The sequence below is a fragment of the Hyla sarda genome, chromosome 8, assembly GCF_029499605.1.
Source record: "Hyla sarda isolate aHylSar1 chromosome 8, aHylSar1.hap1, whole genome shotgun sequence".
In the NCBI taxonomy this organism is placed as follows: domain Eukaryota; kingdom Metazoa; phylum Chordata; class Amphibia; order Anura; family Hylidae; genus Hyla; species Hyla sarda.
The window spans coordinates 6,096,562-6,119,797 of record NC_079196.1 but is presented as its reverse complement, the minus strand read 5'-3'; the positions used below and the strand labels follow the sequence as shown (position 1 = coordinate 6,119,797).

At 38.4% G+C, this 23,236-nt stretch overlaps 1 protein-coding gene across 1 annotated transcript in view; it reads left to right on the top strand.

Annotated features, from left to right (window-relative positions):
- Positions 1–23,236, top strand: part of CNTNAP5 (contactin associated protein family member 5) — a gene marked incomplete in the record, with an annotated part of 569,649 nt that overhangs the window by 338,738 nt on the left and 207,675 nt on the right. Inside the window, 2 exon segments of the mRNA XM_056536567.1 lie at positions 1,197–1,368; positions 23,120–23,226. Coding sequence (XP_056392542.1) covers positions 1,197–1,368; positions 23,120–23,226 — 279 coding nt within the window.

Below are 23,236 nucleotides of genomic sequence, written 5' to 3'. Positions count from 1 at the left end.
CAAAGTCTCTTCTTATATACAGAGTCTCTTCTTATATGAGGAGTCTCTTCTTATATGAGGAGTCTCTTCTTATATACAGAGTCTCTTCTTATATACAGAGTCTCTTCTTATATACAGACTCTCTTCTTATATGGAGAGTCTCTTCTCATATGCGGAGTCTCTTCTTATATGCGGAGTCTCTTATATGTGGAGTCTCTTCTTATATGCGGAGTGTCTTCTTATATGTGGAGTCTCTTCTTATATTCGGAGTCTCTTCTTATATTCGGAGTGTCTTCTTATATACAGAGTCTCTTTTCATATACAGAGTCTCTTCTTATATATAGAGTCTCTTCTTATAAGCGGAGTCTCTTCTTATATGCGGAGTGTCTTCTTATATGCAGAGTGTCTTCTTATATGTGGAGTCTCTTCTTATATGTGTAGTCTCTTCTTATATGCGGAGTCTCTTCTTATATGCAGAGTCTCTTCTTATATGCGGAGTCTCTTCTTATATGTGGAGTCTCTTCTTATATGTGGAGTCTCTTCTTATATGCGGAGTCTCTTCTTATATGTGGAGTTTCTTCTTATATGCGGAGTCTCTTCTTATGTGCGGACTCTCTTCTTATATGTGGAGTGTCTTCTTATATGCGGACTCTCTTCTTATATGTGGAGTGTCTTCTTATATGTGGGGTTTCTTCTTATATGTGGAGTCTCTTCTTATATGTGGAGTCTCTTCTTATATGTGGAGTCTCTTCTTATATGCGGAGTCTCTTCTTATATGTGGAGTCTCTTCTTATATGTGGAGTGTCTTCTTATATGTGGGGTTTCTTCTTATATGTGGAGTCTCTTCTTATATGTGGAGTCTCTTCTTATATGTGGAGTCTCTTCTTATATGTGAAGTCTCTTCTTATATGTGGAGTCTCTTCTTATATGCAGAGTCTCTTCTTATATGCGGAGTGTCTTCTTATATGTGGACTCTCTTCTTATATGTGGAGTCTCTTCTTATATGTGAGGTCTCTTCTTATATGTGGGGTTTCTTCTTATATGTGGAGTCTCTTCTTATGTGCGGAGTCTCTTCTTATATGTGGAGTCTCTTCTTATATGTGGGGTTTCTTCTTATATGCGGAGTCTCTTCTTATGTGCGGAGTCTCTTCTTATATGTGCAGTCTCTTCTTATATGTGGGGTCTCTTCTTATATGCAGTTTCTTCTCCCCGTACAGGCTGCCCGGATCAGCTGGCGGATTCCTCCTGTACGAATCCCATTTCTTCATTCCAAGGATGTATGAGGCTGATATTTATTGATAACCAGCCCAAGGACCTGATCGCGGTGCAACGCGGAGCCCTGGGGAACTTCACCGACCTGCAGATCGATATCTGCGCCATTAAGGACCGGTAAATCCAACCCCCTCCTGGAATTATTTCTGATTATACATAAAATTACAAGAATAGAGGAATATCTGTCTGTGCATGAGAAGAAAGAATAGGCAGGAATCTAATGGAGGAGACTGGGCTCTATGACCTGACAATGAGAAGTGACTGGAGGAGAAGATGTTATAATCACCGAGCAGAGAGGCATCCAATAATCCACCACATCTATCAGTGTCTCCTTAGTTTATCCTACTAAAATTTCATGGAACAATCTATATTTTCCCTATTTCTCCTCACTCTCTCATCTTTTCCTTTATCCTCTCTTTCTTCTCCTCTCCTTCCTCTCCTCTCTTCTCCTTTCTCCTCCTCCCCTTTCTCCTCCTCCCCTTTCTTCTCCTCTCTTTTCTTCTCCTCTCCTTCCTCTCTTCTCTTCTCCTTTCTTCTCCTCTTCTCCTTTCTTCTCCTCTCCTTTCTCCTCCTCCCCTTTTTTTCTCCCCCCCTTTCTTATCCTCCTCTTTCTTCTCTTCTCCTTTCTTCTCATCCCCTTTCTTCTCCTCCCCTTTCTTTTCCTCTTCTTTCTTCTCATCTCCTTTCTTTTCCTTCTCTTTCTTGTCCTCTCCTTTGTTCTCCTTCTTCTACTTTCTTCTCCTCTCCTTTCCTTTCTTCTCCTCTCTTTTCTTCTCCTTCTTCTCTACTTTCTTCTCCTCTCCTTTCTTCTCCTCTCTTTTCTTCTCCTTCTTCTCTACTTTCTTCTCCTCTCCTTTCTTCTCTTCTCCTTTCTTCTCTTCTCCTTTCTTCTCCTTCTCTTTCTTGTCCTCTCCTTTGTTCTCCTTCCCCTCTCCTTTCTTCTCCTCTCCTTTCTTCTCCTTCTTTTTCTTCTCCTCTCCTTTCTTCTCCTCTCCTTTCTTCTCTTCTCCTTTCTTCTCCTTCTCTTTCTTGTCCTCTCCTTTGTTCTCCTTCCCCTCTCCTTTCTTCTCCTCTCCTTTCTTCTCCTTCTCTTTCTCCTCTCCTTTCTTCTCCCCCTTTTCTTCTCCTGCTCTTTCTTCTCCTTCTCTTTCTTCTCCCCCTTTCTTCTCCTGCTCTTTCTTCTCCTTCTCTTTCTTCTCCTTCTCTTTCTTCTCCTTCTCTTTCTTCTCCTCTCCTTTCTTCTCCTTCTCTTTATTCGCCTTCTCTTTCTTCTCCTTCTTTTTCTTCTCCTCTCCTTTCTTCTCCTCTCCTTTCTTCTCTTTTCCTTTCTTCTCCTTCTCTTTCTTGTCCTCTCCTTTGTTCTCCTTCCCCTCTCCTTTCTTCTCCTCTCCTTTCTTCTCCTTCTCTTTCTCCTCTCCTTTCTTCTCCCCCTTTTCTTCTCCTACTCTTTCTTCTCCTTCTCTTTCTTCTCCTTCTCTTTCTTCTCCCCCTTTCTTCTCCTGCTCTTTCTTCTCCTTCTCTTTCTTCTCCTTCTCTTTCTTCTCCTCTCCTTTCTTCTCCTTCTCTTTATTCGCCTTCTCTTTCTTCTCCTTCTTTTTCTTCTCCTCTCCTTTCTTCTCCTCTCCTTTCTTCTCTTTTCCTTTCTTCTCCTTCTCTTTCTTGTCCTCTCCTTTGTTCTCCTTCCCCTCTCCTTTCTTATCCTCTCCTTTCTTCTCCCCCTTTTCTTCTCCTGCTCTTTCTTCTCCTTCTCTTTCTTCTCCTTCTCTTTCTTCTCCTCTCCTTTCTTCTCCTTCTCTTTATTTGCCTTCTCTTTCTTCTCCTTCTTTTTCTTCTCCTCTCCTTTCTTCTCCTCTCCTCTCCTTTCTTCTCTTCTCCTTTCTTCTCCTTCTCTTTCTTGTCCTCTCCTTTGTTCTCCTTCTCCTCTCCTTTCTTCTCCTTTCTTCTCCTTCTCCTCTCCTTTCTTCTCCTTCTCTTTCTTCTCCTTCTCTTTCTTCTCCTTCTATTTCTTCTCTACTTTCTTCTCCTCTCCCTTATTCTCCCCCTTTTCTTCTCCTTCTCTTTCTTCTCCTTCTCTTTCTTCTCCTTCTCTTTCTTCTCCTCTCCTTTCTTCTCCTTCTCTTTCTTCTCTTATCCTTTCTTCTCCCCCTTCTTCTCCCTCTGCACACCACCATTACCCCCCTTCAACCACCTCCTCTATTACCCTCCCCTCCATCACCCTCTTTACCACCTTCCTGCAATCCTTCAGTCACCTTCTCTATGAATCCCTATCATCACCTTTCCTCCTCCCCTCTATCATCCCCCATCACCTCCTCTTCTCATTCCCTCATGCCCCCCATGATCTCCTCTCCTCCCCCCTGTATCACCTTCCCCTCCATCACCCCCTATTCTTTTCCTTTCCCCCCCTAAATCTTCCTTATCTCTTATTTTCATGTACATCTATTTCTTGTTTTCCTTTTATTCGCTCCCCCCTTTCCCTCCTCCAGCCCTTTCTTCTTTTCTCTCTCCCTCATCCATGTCTCCATCTCCTTCCTCTCTTCCCTCCTCCATTATTCCCTTCACTCCTTTGTAATCTCTTTTTTCTTTTATTCTTCCTCCTTCCTTCTTCTTCTTCTATCCTCCCATATTATTCCTGCTTTTCTTTTTCTTCTTTTTTTATTTTGTTCTTCCTTCATCCTCTTTTTCTTACCTCCATCCTCTGGATTATCTTCTCTTCTTCCTCATCCCTCTCTCCGCCTTCATCTCTCCTTTTCTTTTTTCTTATCTTCTGCTTTTTAATCTTTTGTTTATTAATTTAGAAATTTCAGTAAACATCATAATAACATGCTGGGAGTTGTAGTGTTCTGTATATAGTATAATAGAATAGTGTTATGGTCATGTCTAGAGGTCGGTCATGCTGGGGGTTGTAGTGTTCTGTATATAGTATAATAGAATAGTGTTATGGTCATGTCTAGAGGTCGGTCATGCTGGGGGTTGTAGTGTTCTGTATATAGTATAATAGAATAGTGTTATGGTCATGTCTAGAGGTCGGTCATGCTGGGAGTTGTAGTGTTCTGTATATAGTATAATAGAATAGTGTTATGGTCATGTCTAGAGGTCGGTCATGCTGGGGGTTGTAGTGTTCTGTATATAGTATAATAGAATAGTGTTATGGTCATGTCTAGAGGTCGGTCATGCTGGGGGTTGTAGTGTTCTGTATATAGTGTAATAGAATAGTGTTCTGGTCATGTCTTGAGGTCGGTCATGCTGGGAGTTGTAGTGTTCAGTATATAGTATAATAGAATAGTGTTTTGGTCATGTCTAGAGGTCGGTCATGCTGGGGGTTGTAGTGTTCTGTATATAGTATAATAGAATAGTGTTCTGGTCATGTCTTGAGGTCGGTCATGCTGGGAGTTGTAGTGTTCAGTATATAGTATAATAGAATAGTGTTATGGTCATGTCTAGAGGTCGGTCATGCTGGGGGTTGTAGTGTTCTGTATATAGTATAATAGAATAGTGTTATGGTCATGTCTAGAGGTCGGTCATGCTGGGGGTTGTAGTGTTCTGTATCTAGTATAATAGAATAGTGTTATGGTCATGTCCAGAGGTCGGTCATGCTGGGAGTTGTAGTGTTCTGTATATAGTATAATAGAATAGTGTTATGGTCATGTCCAGAGGTCGGTCATGCTGGCAGTTGTAGTGTTCTGTATATAGTATAATAGAATAGTGTTATGGTCATGTCTAGAGGTCGGTCATGCTGGGGGTTGTAGTGATCTGTATATAGTATAATAGAATAGTGTTATGGTCATGTCTAGAGGTCGGTCATGCTGGGGGTTGTAGTGTTCTGTATATAGTAATATAGAATAGTGTTATGGTCATGTCTAGAGGTCGGTCATGCTGGGGGTTGTAGTGTTCTGTATATAGTATAATAGAATAGTGTTATGGTCATGTCTAGAGGTCGGTCATGCTGGGGGTTGTAGTGTTCTGTATATAGTATAATAGAATAGTGTTATGTCATGTCTAGAGGTCGGTCATGCTGGGGGTTGTAGTGTTCTGTATATAGTATAATAGAATAGTGTTATGGTCATGTCTAGAGGTCGTTCATGCTGGGGGTTGTAGTGATCTGTATATAGTATAATAGAATAGTGTTATGGTCATGTCTATAGGTCGGTCATGCTGGGGGTTGTAGTGTTCTGTATATAGTATAATAGAATAGTGTTATGGTCATGTCTAGAGGTCGGTCATGCTGGGGGTTGTAGTGTTCTGTATATAGTATAATAGAATAGTGTTATGGTCATGTCTAGAGGTCGGTCATGCTGGGGGTTGTAGTGTTCTGTATATAGTATAATAGAATAGTGTTATGGTCATGTCTAGAGGTCGGTCATGCTGGGGGTTGTAGTGTTCTGTATATAGTATAATAGAATAGTGTTATGGTCATGTCTAGAGGTCGGTCATGCTGGGGGTTGTAGTGTTCTGTATATAGTATAATAGAATAGTGTTATGGTCATGTCTAGAGGTCGGTCATGCTGGGAGTTGTAGTGTTCTGTATATAGTATAATAGAATAGTGTTATGGTCATGTCTAGAGGTCGGTCATGCTGGGGGTTGTAGTGTTCTGTATATAGTATAATAGAATAGTGTTATGGTCATGTCTAGAGGTCGGTCATGCTGGGGGTTGTAGTGTTCTGTATATAGTATAATAGAATAGTGTTATGGTCATGTCTAGAGGTCGGTCATGCTGGGGGTTGTAGTGATCTGTATATAGTATAATAGAATAGTGTTATGGTCATGTCTAGAGGTCGGTCATGCTGGGGGTTGTAGTGTTCTGTATATAGTATAATAGAATAGTGTTATGGTCATGTCTAGAGGTCGGTCATGCTGGGGATTGTAGTGTTCTGTATATAGTATAATAGAATAGTGTTATGGTCATGTCTTGAGGTCGGTCATGCTGGGGGTTGTAGTGTTCTGTATATAGTATAATAGAATAGTGTTATGGTCATGTCTAGAGGTCGGTCATGCTGGGGGTTGTAGTGTTCTGTATATAGTATAATAGAATAGTGTTATGGTCATGTCTAGAGGTCGGTCATGCTGGGGGTTGTAGTGTTCTGTATATAGTATAATAGAATAGTGTTATGGTCATGTCTAGAGGTCGGTCATGCTGGGAGTTGTAGTGTTCTGTATATAGTATAATAGAATAGTGTTATGGTCATGTCTAGAGGTCGGTCATGCTGGGGGTTGTAGTGTTCTGTATATAGTATAATAGAATAGTGTTATGGTCATGTCTAGAGGTCGGTCATGCTGGGGGTTGTAGTGTTCTGTATATAGTATAATAGAATAGTGTTATGGTCATGTCTAGAGGTCGGTCATGCTGGGGGTTGTAGTGTTCTGTATATAGTATAATAGAATAGTGTTATGGTCATGTCTAGAGGTCGGTCATGCTGGGGGTTGTAGTGTTCTGTATATAGTATAATAGAATAGTGTTATGGTCATGTCTAGAGGTCGGTCATGCTGGGAGTTGTAGTGTTCTGTATATAGTATAATAGAATAGTGTTATGGTCATGTCTAGAGGTCGGTCATGCTGGGGGTTGTAGTGTTCTGTATATAGTATAATAGAATAGTGTTATGGTCATGTCTAGAGGTCGGTCATGCTGGGGGTTGTAGTGATCTGTATATAGTATAATAGAATAGTGTTATGGTCATGTCTAGAGGTCGGTCATGCTGGGAGTTGTAGTGTTCTGTATATAGTATAATAGAATAGTGTTATGGTCATGTCTAGAGGTCAGTCATGCTGGGGGTTGTAGTGTTCTGTATATAGTATAATAGAATAGTGTTATGGTCATGTCTAGAGGTCGGTCATGCTGGGGGTTGTAGTGTTCTGTATATAGTATAATAGAATAGTGTTATGGTCATGTCTAGAGGTCGGTCATGCTGGGGGTTGTAGTGTTCTGTATATAGTATAATAGAATAGTGTTATGGTCATGTCCAGAGGTCGGTCATGCTGGGGGTTGTAGTGTTCTGTATATAGTATAATAGAATAGTGTTATGGTCATGTCCAGAGGTCGGTCATGCTGGGGGTTGTAGTGTTCAGTATATAGTATAATAGAATAGTGTTATGGTCATGTCCAGAGGTCGGTCATGCTGGGGGTTGTAGTGTTCTGTATAAAGTATAATAGAATAGTGTTATGGTCATGTCCAGAGGTCGGTCATGCTGGGGGTTGTAGTGTTCTGTATATAGTATAATAGAATAGTGTTATGGTCATGTCCAGAGGTCGGTCATGCTGGGGGTTGTAGTGTTCTGTATATAGTATAATAGAATAGTGTTATGGTCATGTCTAGAGGTCGGTCATGCTGGGAGTTGTAGTGTTCTGTATATAGTATAATAGAATAGTGTTATGGTCATGTCTAGGGGTCGGTCATGCTGGGGGTTGTAGTGTTCTGTATATAGTATAATAGAATAGTGTTATGGTCATGTCTTGAGGTCGGTCATGCTGGGGGTTGTAGTGTTCTGTATATAGTATAATAGAATAGTGTTATGGTCATGTCTAGAGGTCAGTCATGCTGGGGGTTGTAGTGTTCTGTATATAGTATAATAGAATAGTGTTATGGTCATGTCTAGAGGTCGGTCATGCTGGGAGTTGTAGTGTTCTGTATATAGTATAATAGAATAGTGTTATGGTCATGTCCAGAGGTCGGTCATGCTGGGGATTGTAGTGATCTGTATATAGTATAATAGAATAGTGTTTTGGTCATGTCTAGAGGTCGTTCATGCTGGGGGTTGTAGTGTTCTGTATATAGTATAATAGAATAGTGTTTTGGTTATTATGGCTTCTTATAGTTATTTCCCAGAAATCAGAATGAAATAAAATATAGTCATTATTGAGAGCCCAGGACGTCTCTATATTATTCTGATCTTTGCAGATTTTTACATTTACAGCTGAATAAATGAGAATTGGGAGAAATGTTTACAGTAAAGAGCAGAATTATATCCGTCCTGACTCTGATCCTGTCAGTGAATGGAACCTAATTATTGAGTAGTGGATATTGGTGCCGGATGAATAGACCCTGATTGGCCTCATCATGTGATTGGTGAAATCCACCAAACATTATAATAATCCTGTGATGTGTGAAGCGAATGAAAGGATTAAGGAGCCGTTCTGCTTGTGTCACTATTTATGTTGAGGTTGAAACTATTATTGGACTTTGTGTAAATTACAGATTGTTCCTATTGTTCAGGCCCCTCAGTGTCTGAAGTATTCACTGAAATATATCGAAATATATAGAAGTATATAGAAATACATAGAAGTATATAGAAATACACAGAAGCATATAGAAATATATAGAAGTAAATAGAAATACATAGAAGTATATAGAAATACACAGAAGTATATAGAAATACATAGAAGTATATAGAAATACACAGAAGTATATAGAAAAACATAGAATTATACAGAAATACACAGAAGTATATAGAAATACACAGAAGTATATAGAAATACACAGAAGTATATAGAAATATATAGAAGTATACAGAAATATATAGAAGTATATAGAAATACACAGAAGTATACAGAAATATATAGAAGTATATAGAAATACATAGAAGTATATAGAAATACACAGAAGCATATAGAAATATATAGAAGTATATAGAAATACATAGAAGTATATAGAAATACACAGAAGTATATAGAAATACATAGAATTATACAGAAATACACAGAAGTATATAGAAATACACAGAAGTATATAGAAATACATAGAATTATACAGAAATACACAGAAGTATATAGAAATACATAGAAGTATATAGAAATATACAGAAGTATATAGAAATATATAGTATACAGAAATATATAGAAGTATATAGAAATACATAGAAGTATATAGAAATACATAGAAGTATATAGATATACATAGAAGTATATAGATATTCATAGAAGTATATAGATATACACAGAAGTATATAGAAATACACAGAAGTATACAGAAATATATAGAAGTATATAGAAATACATAGAAGTATATAGAAATATATAGAAGTATATAGAAATGCATAGAAGTATATAGATATTCATAGAAGTATATAGATATACATAGAAGTATATAGATATACATAGAAGTATATAGATATACACAGAAGTATATAGAAATACACAGAAGTATACAGAAATATATAGAAGTAATAGAAATACACAGAAGTATACAGAAATATATAGAAGCATATAGAAATACATAGAAGTATATAGAAATACATAGAAGTATATAGAAATACACAGAAGTATACAGAAATATATAGAAGTAATAGAAATACATAGAAGTATATAGAAATACATAGAAGTATATAGAAATACATAGAAGTATATAGAAATACATAGAAGTATATAGAAATACATAGAAGTATATAGATATACATAAAAGTATATAGAAATACATAGAAGTATATAGAAATACATTGAATTATATAGAAATACACAGAAGTATACAGAAATATATAGAAGTATATAGAAATACACAGAAGTATACAGAAATATATAGAAGTATATAGAAATATATAGAAGTATATAGAAATATATAGAAGTATATAGAAATACATAGAAGTATATAGAAATACATAGAAGTATATAGAAATACATAGAAGTATATAGAAATGCATAGAAGTATATAGATATACATAGAAGTATATAGAAATACACAGACGTATACAGAAATATATAGAAGTATATAGATGTACATAGAAGTATATAGAAATACATAGAAGTATATAGAAATGCATAGAAGTATATAGAAATACATAGAAGTATATAGATATACATAGAAGTATATAGAAATACATAGAAGTATATAGATATACATAGAAGTATAAAGAAATATATAGAAGTATATAGATATACATAGAAGTATACAGAAATACATAGAAGTATATAGAAATACATAGAAGTATATAGAAATACATAGAAGTATATAGAAATACCTAGAAGTATATAGAAATACATAGAAGTATATAGATATACATAGAAGTATATAGAAATACATAGAAGTATATAGAAATACATAGAAGTATATAGAAATACATAGAAGTATATAGAAATACATAGAAGTATATAGAAATACATACAAGTATATAGATATACATAGAAGTATATAGAAATACCTAGAAGTATATAGAAATACATAGAAGTATATAGAAATACATATAAGTATATAGATATACATAGAAGTATATAGAAATACATAGAAGAATATAGAAATACCTAGAAGTATATAGAAATACCTAGAAGTATATAGAAATACATAGAAGTATATAGATATACATAGAAGTATATAGAAATACATACAAGTATATAGATATACATAGAAGTATATAGAAATACCTAGAAGTATATAGATATACATAGAAGTATATAGAAATACATAGAAGTATATAGAAATACATATAAGTATATAGATATACATAGAAGTATATAGAAATACATAGAAGAATATAGAAATACCTAGAAGTATATAGAAATACATAGAAGTATATAGAAATACATAGAAGTATATAGAAATACATATAAGTATATAGATATACATAGAAGTATATAGAAATACATAGAAGAATATAGAAATACCTAGAAGTATATAGATATACATAGAAGTATATAGAAATACATAGAAGTATATAGAAATACATAGAAGTATATAGAAATACATAGAAGAATATAGAAATACATAGAGGTATATAGAAATACATAGAAGAATATAGAAATACCTAGAAGTATATAGAAATACATACAAGTATATAGATATACATAGAAGTATATAGAAATACATAGAAATATATAGAAATACATAGAAGTATATAGAAATACATACAAGTATATAGATATACATAGAAGTATATAGAAATACATATAAGTATATAGAAATACATATAAGTATATAGATATACATAGAAGTATATAGAAATACATAGAAGTATATAGATATACATAGAACTATATAGAAATACATAGAAGTATATAGAAATACATAGAAGTATATAGATATACATAGAAGTATATAGAAATACATAGAAGTATATAGATATACATAGAAATATATAGAAATACATAGAAGTATATAGAAATACATACAAGTATATAGATATACATAGAAGTATATAGAAATACATACAAGTATATAGATATACATAGAAGTATATAGATATACATAGAAGTATATAGATATACATAGAAGTATATAGAAATACATAGAAGTATATAGATATACATAGAAATATATAGAAATACATAGAAGTATATAGAAATACATATAAGTATATAGATATACATAGAAGTATATAGAAATACATAGAAGTATATAGATATACATAGAAATATATAGAAATACATAGAAGTATATAGAAATACATACAAGTATATAGATATACATAGAAGTATATAGAAATACATAGAAGTATATAGAAATACATAGAAGTATATAGAAATATAAAGAAGTATATAGAAATACATAGAAGTATATAGAAATACATAGAAGTATATAGAAATACATAGAAGTATATAGAAATACATAGAAGTATATAGAAATACATAGAAGTATATAGAAATACATAGAAGTATATAGAATAAACCCAAGACATGGACACAGTCAGCCAAAGGGCACAGAACCCACTCACATATATTCACCTATCTATGCCCACCTATACTCACCAACATAGTGTATACTTACCCACCTACACCTACTTGCATATAATACCCACGTACATATCACCACCCACCTACCTATACTCACCTACATATACCCACTTATATCCACACATCCACCTACATTCACCTACATATACTCTCCTATATATACACACCTATACTTACCTACATATACTCTCCTATATATACACACTTATACTTACCTACATATACACACCTACCTTTATCCACCTCTCTATACCCACCTGTATTCACTAACACATATACACCTATCTAAACCCATCTATATTCATCCACATATACCCACCTACCTATACTCACCTACCGACACCTATCTATCTATACCCTCCTACATATACTCATATAAACTCCCCCACATATTCCTACCTACCTATCTATACCCACCTACATATACTTACATACTCTCACCCACATATTTCCACCTACCTATCTATACCCACCTACCTATACTCACCCACCTATATATACCCACCTATACTCACTTACCTATACACACCGCTACCCATCCGCCTATACCCACTTACCTATACTCACCAATCTATACCCACCCACCTACTATACTCACCAATTCATACCTACCTGCTCACTCATCTTTACTAACCCACCTTTACCTAGGTAGATTTTTTTTGTCTGCACTTTGTCCGGAGGATTTCACAGAGAACAAGCTAAATTTTCCCCATGTTGGAATTTGTTAACTGTTTGTGAGATACGACTTCTCAGCCGCATCCGCGGGTTCATAATATCGTAACAAAAAGGGACGATTGGAGCAGAAATTAAATCTCAGGTCACCTCCACAGTCCTTATATTTAAAGGGGTACTCCGGTGGAAAACAAATGTTTTCAATTCAACCGGTGCCAGAGAGATATAAAGATTTGTAAATTACTTTTATATGAAAACCTCAACCCTTCCAGTACTTATCAGCTGCTGTATGCTACAGAAGAAGTTGTGTAGTTTTTTTCCAGACTGACCACAATGCTCTCTGCTGACACCTCTGTCCATGTCAGGAACTGTCCAGAGCAGGAGAGGTTTGCTATGGGGATTTGCTCCTGCTCTGGACAGTTCCTGACATGGACAGAGATGTCAGCAGAGAGCACTGTGGTCAGGCTGGAAAGAACTACACAACTTCCTGTAGAGTATACAGCAGCTAATAAGTACTGGAAGGGTTAATATTTTTAAATAGAAGTAATTAACCAATCTGTATAACTTTCTGGAACCAGTTGATTTGAAAACATTTGTTTTCCATTGGAGTACGCCTGTAAAGAGATTTGAGGGCCCTCTATGGGGGTGCAGAGCCTCCAAATAACAGCGTAACATTATAGACGACCCCCACATTACATTATGGACATTCACCACCTGGGGGCGCCACCAAGTACACTGCAAGAACACAACATTTCTGGGAGGGGCTGAGTCTTCAGCTCTGTAGACCCCAAACTATCACTGCACCATGTCAAATTATAATATCCACATCAGAAAATGTGATAACAATACAAATACTAAAACATAGAAGCATTTATCATAGAGTATAAAGGGAGGATCCGAGTATGGACACAGGATGTGAGATAGATAAATAGATAGATATGAGATAGATAGATATGAGATAGATAGATAGATATGAGATAGATAGATGGATAGGAGATAGATAGATAGATAAATATGAGATAAATAGATAGATATGAGATAGATAGATAGATATGAGATAGATAGATAGATAGATAGATAGATGTGAGATAGATAGATAGATAGATAGATAGATATGAGATAGATATATAGATATGAGATAGATAGATAGATAGATAGGAGATAGATAGATAGATAGATAGATATGAGATGGATAGATAGATATGAGATAGATAGATGGATAGGAGATAGATAGATAGATATGAGATAGATAGATAGATATGAGATAGATATGAAACAGATACGAGATAGATAGATAAATATGAGATAAATAGATAGATATGAGATAGATAGATAGATAGGAGATAGATAGATAGATAGATGTGAGATAGATAGATAGATGGATAGATAGATATGAGAAAGTTAGATAGATATATAGATATGAGATAGACAGATAGATAGATAGATAGATATGAGATAGATAGATAAATATGAGATAGATAGATAGATTGATATGAGATAGATAGATGGATAGATTGATATGAGAGATAGATAGATAGATAGATAGATATGAGATAGATAGATAGATAGATAGATTGATATGAGATAGATAGATGGATAGATAGATATGAGAGATAGATAGATAGATAGATAGATAGATAGATAGATAGATTGATATGAGATAGATAGATAGATAGATAGATAGATATGAGAAAGATAGATGGATATATAGATATGAGATAGATAGATAGATAGATAGATAGGAGATAGATAAATAGGAGATAGATAGGATAGATATGAGATATATAGATAGATAGATAGATAGATAGATATGAGATAGAAAGATAGATATGAGATAGATATATATTAGATAGATCGATAGATAGATAGATAGATACTAGATATAGATAGATACATAGATGATACATTGTCGCTTTCCCAGTCTTCTATAGACATCCCTCTTGTACAATAAAGACACTTGGTTCAAATCTGTTACAATAAAGAGATCGGATTCCGGGAAAATAAGGGCAAAATGATACAAAATGACCCAATAATTGCGCAGACAGAATTATTGCGCTTATTGCGTTTGATTTCTTTGTTGTGGCGGATTTAGCAGATGTATTTCAGGCCTCGCTCTATGATACATGAGAATACGTTGGGTCGGATATAATGGGGCTCGCAGTTCAATCGCTTTCCCGTGGAAGGTGCAGAAAATACCGTCTCCGTTTTCTCTCAGCTCCATTTTAGTCACAATCAGAAGGAAATGAAAATTGGCAGTTACACAAATATTGTCGGCGGCAGAAATGAGCGGATCGTGTGATATAACGTATCCTGTCTGCGCCGCTAATACCGTGAGAGAATGGAAAGACATTTATGGCCGACATAGGAGACGCGGTGTGAACAGCGGCGTTACATTGTGTCTGAGCAGAGAATTCAGCGTTTACTGGAAGATCTGATCATGTGACCTCATTCATGTCAACAGAAAGGATCGCTCAAATATTAGTCAGATACAGACCGCGCACATTCCCCATCAACGGTTCCTAAAAAAAACTACAAATAAACTGGGGTATGACTTACAGATTAAAGGGGTATTCCAGGAAAAAACTTTTTTATATATATCAACTGGCTCCAGAAAGTTAAACAGATTTGTAAATGACTTCTATTAAAAAATCTTAATCCTTTCACTACTTATGAGCTTCTGAAGTTAAGGTTGTTCTTTTCTGTCTAAGTGCTCTCTGATGACACGTGTCTCGGGAACCGCCCAGTTTAGAAGAGGTTTGCTATGGGGATTTGCTTCTAAACTGGGCGTTTCCAGAGACACGTGTCATCAGAGAGCACTTAGACAGAAAAGAACAACCTTAACTTCAGAAGCTCATAAGTACTGAAAGGATTAAGATTTTTTAATAGAAGTCATTTACAAATCTGCTTACAATCTATTATATTGCACATTAGCCGGGATCAAAGTACACGGGAGGGACCTACAGAGGGAATCATAGATATACAGTGGTCCCTCAAGTTACAATATTAATCGGTTCTGGGATGACCATTGTATGTTGAAACCATTGTATGTTGAGATTATAACTCTATGGAAACCTGGTAATTGGTTCTGAAACCACCAAAATGTCATCCAAATATAGGAAAAGGTGAGGATTAAACAAAAATAAGTAGATAACTTATACAAATAAAGCAAATCCTTACATATAAAAGTGAGAAAGAGCTGCTGCGAGCTGTATATAAAGCAAATCCTTACATATAAAAGAAAGAAAGAGCTGCTGGGAGCTGTATATAAAGCAAATCCTTCCATATAAAAGAAAGAAAGAGCTGCTGGGAGCTGTATATCACTGTCTATGTCAGTGTTTCCCAACCAGGGTGCCTCCAGCTGTTGCAAAACTACAACTTCCAGCATGCCCGGACAGCCGTTGGCTGTCCGGGCATGCTGGGAGTTGTAGTTTTGCAACAGCTGGAGGCACCCTGGTTGGGAAACTATTGTTTATGTAGAGGACAGGAGCTTCTTCAGGGTCCTATACAGTACACACAGTGTCCCAAATGGAGCCGCCCTTACTTGGTGTCCAAAGGAGCAGCTAACCCTGGCACAGGTAAAGAGTAGTACAGAACTTGTAGTTCCTCCCTGTACTGTAGGGGGCGCTACCAGACAGCCATTCAGTGTATACACTTCAGTAACACAGGTAAAGAGTACAGAACATGTAATACCTCTCTGTACTGTAGGGGGCGCTACCAGACAGCCAGTTAGTGCATACACTTCAGTAATACAGGTAAAGAGTACAGAACATATAATACCTCCCTGTACTGTAGGGGGTGCTACCAGACAGCCAGTCAGTGCATACACTTCAGTAATACAGGTAAAGAGTGCAGAACATGTAATACCTCTCTGTACTGTAGGGGGCACTACCAGGCAGCCAGTCAGTGTATACACTTCAGTAATACAGGTAAAGAGTACAGAACATGTAATGCCTCCCTGTACTGTAGGTGGCGCTACCAGACACCAGTCAGTGCATGCACTTCAGTAATACAGGTAAAGAGTACAGAACATGTAACACCTCCCTGTACTGTAGGGGGCGCTACCAGACATCAGTCAGTGCATACACTTCAGTAATACAGGTAAAGAGTACAGAACATGTAATACCTCCCTGTACTGTAGGGGGCGCTACCAGACAGCCAGTCAGTGCAGGCACTTCAGTAATACAGGTAAAGAGTACAGAACATGTAATACCTCCCTGTACTGTAGGGGGCGCTACCAGACAGCCAGTCAGTGCAGGCACTTCAGTAATACAGGTGATTTACCAGTAAAATGCCCATTCTGATTGGTCTGTTCTTCCAGCCATTGACACATTTCACAGATCTGGACTGTCTGTAGCATTGTATGTTGAGTCTGGTTTCAAGTTACGATGGTCCAGAAAAAACATTGTATGTTGAAACTATTGTATGTTGAGGCCATTGTAAGTTGAGGGATCACTGTATACAGCGGGGAAGACTGATGTACGCTGTCCCTAAGGCGTAGGGCAAATATGGCCCCCAATCACACCTTCCCCTTACTGTGTGGCATGTAACTGGGGCACTCGTCCTAATAAGGACCCCCACGCCTCAGGACCCTGTCCCTACACTTACAGATACCTATCAGCGGGTTGTACACAGTCATAGGGAAAATAAGGTGCAGATACATATACAAGTTTAGATACACAAGTTTAGATACACAAATAACCTGGCCTCCATCGCTCAGCTCATCAGGGAGACATGTTTTTTGTCATATTCCGGCAGAGTGGAGTGCAGGGACAGGGACATCAGTCTTCCCCGCTATATATATCAATGATTCCCTCTGTAGGTCCCTCCCATGTACTTTCAGCCCGGCTAATGTGCAATATAATAGGCCACTGAAAAGTGATTGATAAGTGACAACTAATTATATTTATATAATATCAGGTGACCACTGAAGTGATATACATATGTGCGATATCTTATGCGCAATATTTTGCGGCGGTGGATGTCACTATTTGTTAATCCCTTCGCGGTCACATGTCGTCATTTTCTCTAATGGGGTTATGTGTATTTTAATGGTGTAACCCAATAAACTGCATTGTAATCTGTAAGTCATACCCCAGTTTATTTGTATTTTTATTTACCTCTTTTATGTCTATTACAATAAGTCACATGACATGTCAGGTGATCTAATAAAGCGGTTGTGCCACCATGAACATTTATCCCCTATCCACAAAAATACAGCACTCAGTTATCTCCAGTGATTCTATAGCAAATGAGCGGCACAAACTCCTCCGCAAACTCCACCGCAAACTCCACCACAAACACCACTGCAAACTACACTACAAACTCCACCACAAACTTCTCCACAAACTCCTCCACAAACTCCTCCACAAACTCCACCACAAACTCTGCTTCAAACTCCTCCACAAACTCCTCCACAAACTCCTCCACAAACTCCACCACAAACTCTGCTTCAAACTCCACCACAAACTCTACCACAAACTCTACCACAAACTCCTCTGCAAACTCCACTACAAACTCCACCGCAAACTTCTCCACAAACTCTACCAAAAACTCCTCCACAAACTCCTCCACAAACTCCTCCACAAACTCCACCACAAACTCCACCGCAAACACCACTGCAAACTCCACTATAAACTCCACCGCAAACTTCTCCACAAACTCCTCCACAAACTCCTCCACAAACTCTACCACAAACTCCTCCACAAACTCCTCCACAAACTCCTCCACAAACTCCACCACAAACTCCTCCACAAACTCCTCCACAAACTCCACCACAAACTCCTCCGCAAACTCCTCTGCAAACTCCTCTGCAAACTCCACCACAAACTCCACCACAAACTCCACTGCAAACTCCTCCACAAACTCCTCCAGAAACTCCTCCACAAATTCATCCAAAAACTCCTCCGCAAACTCCTCCGCAAACTCCTCCGCAAACTCCACCACAAACTCATCCACAAACTCCACCACAAACTCCACCACAAACTCCACCACCACCATGTTCAGACAGGAGCGTCCAGAGTTCTTAGTATAAATGGGAGTCTTGGTAATCCTATGGATATGTGCTCATGGTGGCACAATGCCTTCAAACTCTGCCCCAAATTATAATAGAAATATTAACCCCTTAAGGACCGGGGTTTTTTCCGTTTTTGCATTTTCGTTTTTTGCTCCTTGCCTTTAAAAAATCATAGCTCTTTCAATTTTGCACCTAAAAATCCATATGATTGCTTATTTTTTGCGCCACCAATTCTACTTTGTAATGACGTCAGTCATTTTGCCCAAAAAACTAAAAAACGGGAATAAAAATCATTTTGCGACAAAATTTAAAAAAATACGCCATTTTGTAACTTTGGGGGGCTTCCGTTTCTATGTAGTACATTTTTCGGTAAAAATGACACCTTATCTTTATTCTGTAGGTCCATACGATTATAATGATCCCCTACTTATATAGGTTTGATTTTGTCCTACTTCTGGAAAAAATCACAACTACATGCAGGCAAATTAATACGTTTAAAATTGTCATCTTCTGACCCCTATAACTTTTTTATGTATGGGGCGGTAAGAGGTCTCATTTTTTGCGCCATGATCTGAAGTTTTTAACGGTACCATTTTTGCATTGATAGGACTTATTGATTTTTAAATGATATAAAAAGTGACCAAAAATGCACTATTTTTGATTTTGGACTTTTTTTGCGCGTACGCCATTGACCGAGCGGTTTAATTAAGGATATATTTTTATAATTCGGACATTTCCGCACGCGGTAATACCATATATGTTTATTTTTATTTTTATTTACACTGTGTGTTTTTTTAATGGGAAAAGGGGGGTGATTCAAACTTTTAATAGGGGAGGGGTTAAATGATCTTTATTCACCTTTTTTTCACTTTTTTTTTGCAGTGTTATAGGTCCCATAGGGACCTATAACACTGCACACACTGATCTCTTATACTGATCATTGTTATCCCATAGGGATCTATAACACTGCACACACTGATCATTGTTATCCCATAGGGACCTATAACACTGCACACATTGATCTTTTACATTGATCATTGTTATCCCATAGGGACCTATAACACTGCACACACTGATCATTGTTATCCCATAGGGACCTATAACACTGCACACATTGATCTTTTACATTGATCATTGTTATCCCATAGGGACCTATAACACTGCACACACTGATCTTTATCATTGATCACTGGTTTCTCATAGGAAACCAGTGATCGATGATTCTGCCGCATGCCTGGATCTCAGGCACTGAGCAGTCATTCGGTGATCGGACAGCGAGGAGGCAGGTAGGGGCCCTCCCGCTGTCCTGTAAGCTGTTCGGGATGCCGCGATTTCGCCGCGGCTATCCCGAACAGCCCATTGAGCTAACCGGCAGTTTTTACTTTCACTTTTAGCCGGGTGGCTCAGCTCTGAGCGCGCGGCTAAAGGGTTAATAGCGCGCGGCGCCGCGATCGGCGCTGCGCGCTATTAGCGGCAGGTCCCGGCTTCACTATGACACCGGGCCCGCCATGATATGATGCGGGGTTACCGTGTAACCCCGCATTATATCACGGGAGCAGGACCAAGGACGTACCGGTACATCCTTGGTCCTTAAGGGGTTAAAATTGTAAACCTAGGGGCTTCATTAGGACCCTAGGTTCAATTACAGCACCTGTTTGGCCTCCATAGCCCCTCGACCTCCATATCCATGGCTCTATATCTTATATACTGATCATATATATTCATACCCTACACCTGAAGCTTCATGTATCTTTTATATTGATCATATATGTTCACATCCTATACCAAAAGCTTCATGTTTGGCCTCCATAGCCCCTCGACCTCCATATCCATGGCTCTATATCTTATATACTGATCATATATATTCATACCCTACACCTGAAGCTTCATGTATCTTTTATATTGATCATATATGTTCACATCCTATACCAAAAGCTTCATGTTTGGCCTCTGTGGCCCCATGACTTCTGTCTTATATACTGATCATATATGTTCACACCTTACACAAAAAGGTTTCATATTTGGCCTCTGTAGTCACTCATCCTCTATGTCCATAGCTTGTATCTCATATAATAATCATATATGTTCATCTCCTACACCAGGAACCTTATATTTGGCCTCCATAGCCCCTTGTTCTCTATATTCACGGCTTGTATCTCATATAATTTTCATATATGGTCATGTCCTGCCCCAGAAGCTTTATGTTTGGCCTCAAAAGCCCCCGTCCTCTATAATCATGGCCTGTATAATCATGTTCACTTTCTACACCAGACGTTTCATGTTTGGCCTCCATGGGACCTCCAGCAGACATGCAGACAAAATCAGCATGGGGCGCTCAGAGACTGCCGGCGGTTTCACGTACACAGGTAATGTGCTTCTTCCGGCCTCAGAGGCACATTACCTGTGTGCGTGAAACCGCCGGCAGTTGCCTCTGAGTGCCCTACGCTGATTTTGTCTGCTGGAGGTCCCGTGAGAGGAGCCGTGTGACTCGCACTACTGCGGTGAGTGCAGGATTGCTGTCTTGATCTCCTGTTATTTATTTCTTGTATCTCATATACTGATCACACATGTTCTCGTCCTGCACCAGAAGCTTCATGTTTGGCCTCCATAGCCCCTGTCCTGTATGTCCATTACTTACATCTCATATACTGATCATACATGTTTTCGTCCTGCACTAGAAGCTTCATGTTTGGCCTCCATAGCCCCCGTCCTCTATGTCCATGACTTGTATCTCATATACTGATCATACATGTTCTCGTCCTTCACCAGAAGCTTCATGTTTGGCCTCCATAGCCCCCGTCCTCTATGTCCATGACTTGTATCTCATATACTGATCACACATGTTCTCATCCTGCACCAGAAGCTTCATGTTTGGCCTCCATAGCCCCCGTCCTCTATGTCCATGACTTGTATCTCATATACTGATCACACATGTTCTAGTCCTCCACCAGAAGCTTCATGTTTGGCCTCCATAGCCCCCGTCCTCTATGTCCATGCCTTACATCTCATATACTGATCATACATGTTCTCGTCCTTCACCAGAAGCTTCATGTTTGGCCTCCATAGCCCCCGTCCTCTATGTCCATGACTTGTATCTCATATACTGATCATACATGTTCTCGTCCTTCACCAGAAGCTTCATGTTTGGCCTCCATAGCCCCCGTCTTCTATGTCCATGACTTGTATCTCATATACTGATCATACATGCTCTCGTCCTGCACCAGAAGCTTCATGTTTGGCCTCCATAGCCCCCGTCCTCTATGTCCATGACTTGTATCTCATATACTGATCCCATATGTTCTCGTCCTGCACCAGAAGCTTCATGTTTGGCCTCCATAGCCCCCGTCCTCTTTGTCCATGCCTTACATCTCATATACTGATCACACATGTTCTCGTCCTTCACCAGAAGCTTCATGTTTGGCCTCCATAGCCCCCGTCCTCTATGTCCATGACTTGTATCTCATATACTGATCATACATGTTCTCGTCCTGCACCAGAAGCTTCATGTTTGGCCTCCATAGCCCCCGTCCTCTATGTCCATGACTTGTATTTCAAATACTGATCATACATGTTCTTGTCCTCCACCAGAAGCTTCATGTTTGGCCTCCATAGCCCCCGTCCTCTATGTCCATGCCTTACATCTCATATACTGATCACACATGTTCTCGTCCTGCACCAGAAGCTTCATGTTTGGCCTCCATAGCCCCCGTCCTCTATGTCCATGACTTGTATCTCATATACTGATCACACATGTTCTCGTCCTGCACCAGAAGCTTCATGTTTGGCCTCCATAGCCCCCGTCTTCTATGTCCATGCCTTACATCTCATATACTGATCACACATGTTCTCGTCCTGCACCAGAAGCTTCATGTTTGGCCTCCATAGCCCCCGTCTTCTATGTCCATGACTTGTATCTCATATACTGATCACACATGTTCTCGTCCTGCACCAGAAGCTTCATGTTTGGCCTCCATAGCCCCCGTCCTCTATGTCCATGCCTTACATCTTATATACTGATCACACATGTTCCCTCTTTACCCCTCACCCAGGAGACAGGTTTTAGTTATCGGTCAGACATTGCAGTTTTAACAAATGCCGAGGAGTCTGTGAAGCTTCACAAAGCGACTAATTAAAATGTATGTATTCATGGCCACTTTTTTTTTGTTATGCAAATGTTCATAAAACCATCCAGCAAAGTTCCGACACTTTCTCTCTGAGGTTTGTTATTTCTCTGGCATTAAAAAAAAAAAAAAAAAAAAAAAAAAAAAAGGAAAAAAGAAAAAAGAGCCATTCGTAATTGAGTCGGAGTCGAGTCTCTTTGAGAGAGTGGTTGACTTTTGTTTAGTAATTTCGCGGATCTGGTTCATCAATTTCCCAAGTATCCACCATTTGAAATTATTGATTTGCTCAGATCTCTTTCAGTCTCCACAGCTAATTAACTGTCAACATCTTTGGCGCCATTTCCCCCTCCCGATCCTCAGCTGCACGGTGACACTCGCAAATCAGACTCTGTGGATTTCTTGTTTCCAATAGATGCCTGCCAAATCACTGCGAACATGGAGGAGAATGCTCTCAGACTTGGAGCACATTTCACTGCGACTGCGGGGACAAGGGCTACGCGGATGCCACGTGCCATAGCTGTAAGTAGTC